A 7,912-nucleotide genomic window follows, 5' to 3' on the forward strand; every position below is an offset into this window, starting at 1 on the left:
TATTACCTGGACAATGTCTGCAGCAGGGGTTTTTGGCCATGTCCTCTTTACACACACGAGGACATCGGAGTCTGCACTGGACGTTTCCTTCCTGGGAACATAGATGAGGTGCTTCACATTAGTAGGTTTCTTTTTGCTTAAAGTTAGAGTGTGGTCAGCCTGTAGATAATTTTAGCTTGGAACCAAATATTTTGTGGCTGCTTCGTGACCTCATGGATACATAGTCTTACAAAAAGTTAATAAACAAATATCTATATTTGACTTTTTAAAACCCTATGTGTGGCATACAGATGTTCAGAATAAAAATGAGTATCAAATGACACCAGAAAAAAAAGGTTGAAATGTAAGTGATAAGGAAAAAATAAGAGAAAAAAGGGAGAAATATATATAAAAAGAGGTGCTCTGAGTGACTCTGGGTCAAAACACAGGAGACAGTCAGCCGCTGTGCGAGAGCGGCGCTACAGGCTGAATCGGTTAAATTTGTGAGTGTGGTCAGCAGGAGACCTGGGGTAGATTGACTTTTTTATTTCTTGCCTTTGTTAATAGGCTACTATCATTGTCCATGGTAACTTTTTTGCTAAACGTAGGGAACGTTGCCATTTTTGTCCCCAAAAAATAACTCGACCCACATGGCGGGTTGAGATAGTGAGTGCTGGCCAAGTTGGCTGAGTAAGCGTACCCATCCCCAACCCCCCCCAAACCCTTCACATACATATTCTCTGCATTCAGTAAATTTATGCTAAATAGTTAACTCTGTTAAAGGACACAGCTGCAATAGATTTTTAAGGGCTTTGTTCTCATTATAAGTCATTAATCTGGTCTTGAAGGTTCATAACTTTTCTATGTCATCACAAGTCTACGCCGAGCAATGATATAGTGGTGTCCAAAAGAAACTTGAAAATGTATTCACCAAGCCATCATGTTAAAGCCTTGCACTACCCACTCATGCAGAATACCAATTTAAAGCTACACATAAACACACAGACACACACACATATACACACACACACGTATAAACCCACACACACACAGACACAAACACACACATACACACATATACCCCCCCACACACACACACACATAAAACCCACTAGGTACACTGTAGTTCTATAAACACAAAAGCTTACCGTGCATTTGCACACAGCGCATTCTCCACTTCCAGCTGGTGATGAGTTAGGCCGCCATCTTTGGCCGTTTTTGTATGGTGTTCCAGCAAAGCTGCAATCTGTTGGAACAGACAGATGGGTGGATTAAAGCAAAAGTAATTTCATTTTTTTTTTCAATTTTTGTAAGAGTTTTATGGCACTTGGAACACAATAAGATCATACAAATGCTAAAAAAGTTAGAAGTGTTACTGCATGGTCTAGAGAGTAATATACAAAGAGAAGGAGAGATAGAGATGATCGATGTTTGACAGTTAAAAAGGAGCAAACCACACCAGAGCACCTACCATCCATCCATCCACAAAGAATAGATGAGTGGATGGATGGACAGGTAGATACATAGACGTAATGATGGAAAAAAGGAATGACTCATTTATAAACTGCCTGAGTATGCTGTATATTTTTCTGTCTTACCTGATTCAATCTACTCTAACTCAATGTCCTCATCTCTCTATCTGTCTACTTGTTTTCTGCCCAGTTGCTTCCTACCCCCTTCTTCCTTCTTTCCTCAACCTCCTTCCTTCTACTCTCTCAGTTTGGACCTCCATTTTTACCACTCTTTAAGTTCTTCGTTGGTCTCTATTTCTGTCTGTCTCTGTCTCTCTCTCTCCCTCCCTCACACACACACACAAACACACACACAAACATACACAAATAATCACGCACATACACACGAAGACAAATAAATGCATCCAAAACAAGTTACATGAGTATACATACAGCACACTGTAAACATCGTTGTCTTCCCCTATATCATCCCACACTACACATTAGTCTACAAATTCATAATTTTAGTTTTCGTAAGAATTTTACACCACTTGCAACGCAAACAGGTCAAACAAATGCCGAAGATTATGGAAATATGTTACTAGAGACTCATATGCACATAAGATCTGGAGGAGAGATAAGGACAATAGATGTTTGATAAGAAAGAAAGAGGAAACCACACCAGAGCCCATGCAACCACCCACATTCATGTGTTTTAGCCAAAGAGGTTAATATACTAGAGCTTGCAGCAGTGACGTCACACGTGTCAGATATGGGGCCTTTCTTACCCTCATAGGCAAATCTGGCGCACCCCCATTTACATGAACAATCTGAGCCCCCACCCTGTTCCCCATGGGCTGTAGTATATCAAACACCACCCTGCCCCCATATTTCAGTGCAAGCTTGTAGATTTCCTCCTAAGACCGCCGAGACACCTCCACGCGAGTCTCGAAAAGCACTCACCTGTCTGTTGAACTACACATGTCTTGCCCTGAGGATCAGCGTACCAAGGTGGGCAAACGCAGCCCCCGTTCATTTATGTGGGGGATATCACAGTCATGAACTCTAGTACAAAATATTAAATATAACCTCTTTGGTTTTTGCTCACCTTTTGACATTTGACCTTTTTGTTTGTCTTTCTTTTTCTTCACTCTTGGCTCCTCTGGTTGGTCGGCTGAGAAGGGAAATTATGTAATGTAATGAAAGATAAAAAGGAGGAAGGCAAAAGAAGGTGAACATGAATGATGAGGAGAAGAGTTTCAGTTTTAGTAAGAGTTCTACAGCACTTGCAACACAAGGTCATATAGGAGCTAAAGATTAGAGGTGTTAGCGCGCTCATAATATGACCTTATGCAGTTGCAAGTGCCGTAAAACACTTACAAAAAAAAAAGAAAGGTGTTAGAAGAGAGTAACAAACACAAAAGAGAAGAAGAGAGATCTGAGCGATAGATGTTTGATAGAAAAGAAGGAGCAAACCACACAAAAGCACCCGCCAACCAACCACTGATGAAGAGAATGTGATGACTATTTACTGATAGTAACATGTCTTATGCCTTAATCCCATCCAACACGTGAGATGATTTAAAAGGTGGGATGCTTTGACCTTGCTTGTAAGAAACAGCCTGGACTGTGAGGGATAAAGCCTTCCACTTCCAGTCAAAAGATCAAACAGACTGCCCCACATGGGGATTAAACTCACGTCTTTAACACACAACAGAGGGGACCCTAATCATGATGCCACAGGTGCCAGTAGTAAAAAGGAGAAGCATTTATATTGGCAATGTTATTCGGAGTGGTGATGGTGGTAAGAATAATGATTGTAGACACATGACATTTAGCCAGTTTTAAAAAATACTTTCAGTCTTTTCACTTTTAGTAAGAGTTTTACAGAACTTGCAACACAATGCAGTCATATAAGTGCCGAAGATAAAGGAGTTACAAGAGAGTAAAAAACACAAAAAGATGGAGGAGAGATCAGGACGATAGATGTTTGATAGGAAAGAAGGAGCAAACCACACGGGCAGAGTACCCGCCAACCACCCACACTTTCAGTCTGCATCTCACAAAATTTGACAATTCGACAGTGGTCTATCTACAACTTCATACAGACAAACCTGCTCTGACAGTCATCCCATTGCATTTCTTAAACTATAATCACATCACACAAGTTATCCACCTGTCTAAGACAACCCCTTTTCTCCCCCGAGCGACTGTTGAGTTTCTGCGTGCTGTCGGTATCGCTGACCATTTATTGCGCCTACAGCGCCAGAAGAAAGAGAGAGAACCACTTTTCTTCTCGACAATAAGTGGCCGCTCTGAATAATTTTGACTGCACAATAATGGTTCCTTTTCATCTCATCAATACGCTCGCAACAGAATCAAACACGATGAACCGTACCTGCACACTCCTCACAGCAAACATTGGGGCGCTTCCTTCTCCGCACACAGCTAAGGACAGGGCACTGTAGACGACCACAGTGGAACTCTCCATCCTTGAGGAAAATAAATAGATCATATAAGCACATCCTTTAAGTTTGAGTTTGAGTTAAAAAACACACTCAGAATATAGCATTTCTATGTATTGCTCCATTTTATGATATTGGTTCTACGGATTCATTATGCATGGCAGGTATGGCCTCAGACTCATAAACTAAAGGTATTTTCCACAGGCCTGAAACATAAAAAGGACCTAATGACAATTGTGCTGCAGGGCAATATAGAGGCAAAGAGTTGGAGATGTACCTTGCATTCACAGAAAAAACATTTCATGTAGCCAAAGGGGTGAATATTTGGATGCCATCTGTCACCATTGCTTTTCACTTCACCCAAGAAGTTGCACGCTGTGGATAGAAGATTTTAGCAGTTGTAAAGATTGGCAATGTTTATTCTTACCCTCCCCCTTCCCTTCCCGCCACTTGAAAACCCCCCAAAAGGTTTAGTCTAAAAAAGAATTTCACAAAACTAGTAATACAATTAGGCTATACAAATGCCGAAGATAGAGAGTAACATATGAAGAAAAGAAGGAAGAGATGTTAGGTCGATAAATGTTTGATACGAAAGACGAAGTAATCCATAATCCACACAGGAGCACCTGCCAACCACCTGCACAATAAAACTTAGATCTTTGAGGTGTGAACTGCCAGTTTTTTACACCTCTTTCAACCAAAAATATGTAAGAGCAAGCAAGTACTTTCTATTCTAATGTCCATATCTTCTAAGACATTTAAAGGGACAGAACAACCTCCTCTCCCATATGAAAAAAGACAAAAATAGATAGACAGACAGCAAGAACAAGAAAAATATAAATATTTCCTTACCTCCATTCATATTGATATCTTTCTGCGGCTCTTCAACAGGTGCTTCAGTAGTTGGAGGGTCTGAAAAGAAACAAGGAAATGTATACCGAAACATTTATTTATATTATTTATTTCTTTTGTCGTCAAGCAAAAATATCTTTTTCAGGAAGCAGATCTATTCATTGATTAATAGAGAAGAATATTACTTCTCTATTAATCAATGTCCCTAATCAAATATTTGAAGATCATTTTTTATCAGATCAGCCTAGAGGTAAGAGAAAGCAGGATTCACCAAGAAAAGGAAGCAGTACACATAAACCTCGGAGCATGTTTTATGAGCCACATTCCTCCATAAGAGTCACTGCACTTCTTTCTGATGTGCAGTTGGCTTATTTACTACCCCAAAAGCCATCTTGGGAGGGGGGAAGGTATAAATAAAAGCATATTGATTGATATAAAAGACATTACAAAAAGAGAGAGGGGAAGGGGGACAAATATGGAAGGAACAGTCAAGAGTTTATCAATTGTTTCCCCTCACACTTCTTCTTTTGAGAACAAACAACAGCATCAAAAGCAGCAGCAGCAGCAACAACAATATTAGGAAAAGACACAATACAGGCAACAATAGAAATGGCCAATACCAGCATCATTCTTGTTAATCCCACCATCCAAATGCCCACCATCACCATAAGCAAAAAAAAACCCTTGAAAAAAAATCATCTTCAGTGACAACAATAACATAAATTAAGACCACTACCCCTACTAACACTATCAATAACAATTTTTTTTAAAACAACAACATCAAAAACAAGAATAACACATGTAACAACAGCAGTACCAAGCAGCAGCAGCAGCTTTAGTTTTAGTGAGAGCTTTACGGCACTTGCCATACAATTAGGCTGAATACAATAAGTGCCAAAGATTGGAGGTGTTAAAAGAGAGTAACAAACATAAAAAGAAGGAGGGGAGATAAGGATGATAGATGTGTGATAAGAAAGAAGGAGCAAACCACACCAAAGCACCCACCAACCACACACTGTAGCAGCAGCAACACCAACAACAATATATAACACATACAAAAACAGCAGTAGCAACAATAACAAACACAACAATAACACATACAAAAACAGCAAGTAGCAACAATAACAAACACAACAATAACACATACAAAAACAGCAGTAGAAACAATAACAAACACAACAATAACACATACAAAAACAGCAGTAGAAACAATGACAAACACAACAATAACACATACAAAAACAGCAGTAGAAACAATAACAAACACAACAATAACACATACAAAAACAGCAGTAGAAACAATAACAAACACAACAATAACACATACAAAAACAGCAGTAGTAACAATAACAAACACAACAATAACACATACAAAAACAGCAGTAGTAACAATAACAAACACAACAATAACACATACAAAAACAGCAGTAGCAACAATAACAAACACAACAATAACACATACAAAAACAGCAGTAGAAACAATAACAAACACAACAATAACACATACAAAAACAGCAGTAGAAACAATAACAAACACAACAATAACAAACACAACAAGAACTAACACAACAACACCACACAACAACAACAGTAGTTATAGCAAGCAGCAGCAACAGTAACAAAAAAACATAATAACAACAACAGCAAATTAAGTCCCGTAGTGACCAGTCACTACTGGCAAAAATCACGACTGGTAACTTCTCCGGGTTGCCGGCCAACAAAAATAGAATAGACAACACGTCGGTCCCAATCTGTCCATTGTGTAGCGAGGAGCCCCAAGATCTGGTGCACTGGCTGCAGAGACGCCCTGCTACGGAGGTCCGGCGGTGGCATCTCTTCGGGAAGGATTCAGGGAGGCTGGACAGCCTCACCCGCTACCCAAGAGAGGCGGTGGCCCTGGCAAAGAGCATGCTCTTCGGGGCTCCAAACAATTCGGAAGGATAGGCTCCCACACACACACACACACACACACATACAACAGCAACAACAACAAATAGATGAAGAAAAAAACAACTGAAACAACAAAAACAAAACAACATTTACAGCAACATTACTGTAATATGAAACATCAAAAAGAAAAAAAAATAACATTAACAACAACAACAGTAACAACAACATCAACAACAACAGCAAAGATAAACCATAACTCACCTCCACAGACCAGGCAGCATGGGTTCTCTTCACTCCTCACCCACTGGGACTTAGGGCACGCTGGGGCTGGACACGGGAGCTTGTTGCACTCTGTCTTCCCACCGGGCTGGAGGTGATTGTTGTGGTTGTTGTTGCGGTTGCGGTTGTTGTTGTGTGGTTTATATTGTGGTTGTTGGTGTTGTGGTTGTTGTTAGTGTTTTAGCGTTGTTGTTGTTGTTGTTGTGGTTGTTGTTTTTGTTGTTGTTGTTGTTGTCATTGAGGTTGTGGTTGTCGTTATCATTGTTGTTGTGAGTGTCATTGTGGTTTGTGGTAATTATTATTGATGTTGGTTTTTGTGATGGAGGTAGGAGGGGGAGAGATAAAATCAAGCAAAGTCAAAGTCACATCATGAGCAACAAAAACAAACTAATACAACAGTGAAAATATGTAATTCCTACGTAATGATTGAAAAGTGGGAAGACATGAAATAGCATCAAGAGGCTAGCCCAGGATAGAAAAAGGTGGACAGTGTTTGTTCATGGCCTATACCCTGGTGCAGGGTGAGAAAGGCAATGATGATGATAATGATGTAATGATTAGAATTGACAAGAGCAAGAATTGCCATTTTGGAGTTTTATTGCACTTGCAGCACACCTAGGTCAAGTAATGACCAAATATTACAGGTGTTACTAGAGAGTAACGTACAAAGAAAAGAAGGAAGAGAGATAAGGGCTACAGGTGTTTGATGGGAAAGAGGGAGCAAACCACACCAGAGTACCCGCCAAACACCCACAACTACTTTTGTATAACACTTTAAGTTAACCAAGTAGAAAAACTGCTGCACAGTGTATTTCTGCACATCAGCAGTGAGTAAGAAATGAGCTCATTTTTGCACCAACACATATGGACCACATTTATGTTGTAGTGAACTTTACAAGGATTTAATAATGCTGTTCAATATAACAAGCGACTGTGTCGTAATCAAGGTGTACATAGGTGTGGGTGTGCAAGTTATTCATTTTTTGAGGGGGGGGG

At 39.9% G+C, this 7,912-nt stretch overlaps 1 protein-coding gene across 1 annotated transcript; it reads right to left on the reverse strand.

Moving 5' to 3' along the window:
- Window positions 1-6: 6 nt before the first annotated feature.
- On the reverse strand, window positions 7-7,004 carry LOC101853678 (chordin; the record flags this gene model as incomplete). The annotated part of the gene is made up of 7 exons (XM_005113424.1): window positions 7-91; window positions 1,128-1,225; window positions 2,539-2,604; window positions 3,829-3,922; window positions 4,173-4,270; window positions 4,748-4,807; window positions 6,899-7,004. Coding segments are annotated over 7 exons (607 nt in total), but the record flags the coding sequence as incomplete, so codon positions are not given.
- Between the last annotated feature and the right edge of the window lie 908 nt (window positions 7,005-7,912).

Source organism: Aplysia californica, unplaced genomic scaffold (assembly GCF_000002075.1).
Source record: "Aplysia californica isolate F4 #8 unplaced genomic scaffold, AplCal3.0 scaffold02331, whole genome shotgun sequence".
Taxonomy (NCBI): Eukaryota; Metazoa; Mollusca; class Gastropoda; order Aplysiida; family Aplysiidae; genus Aplysia; species Aplysia californica.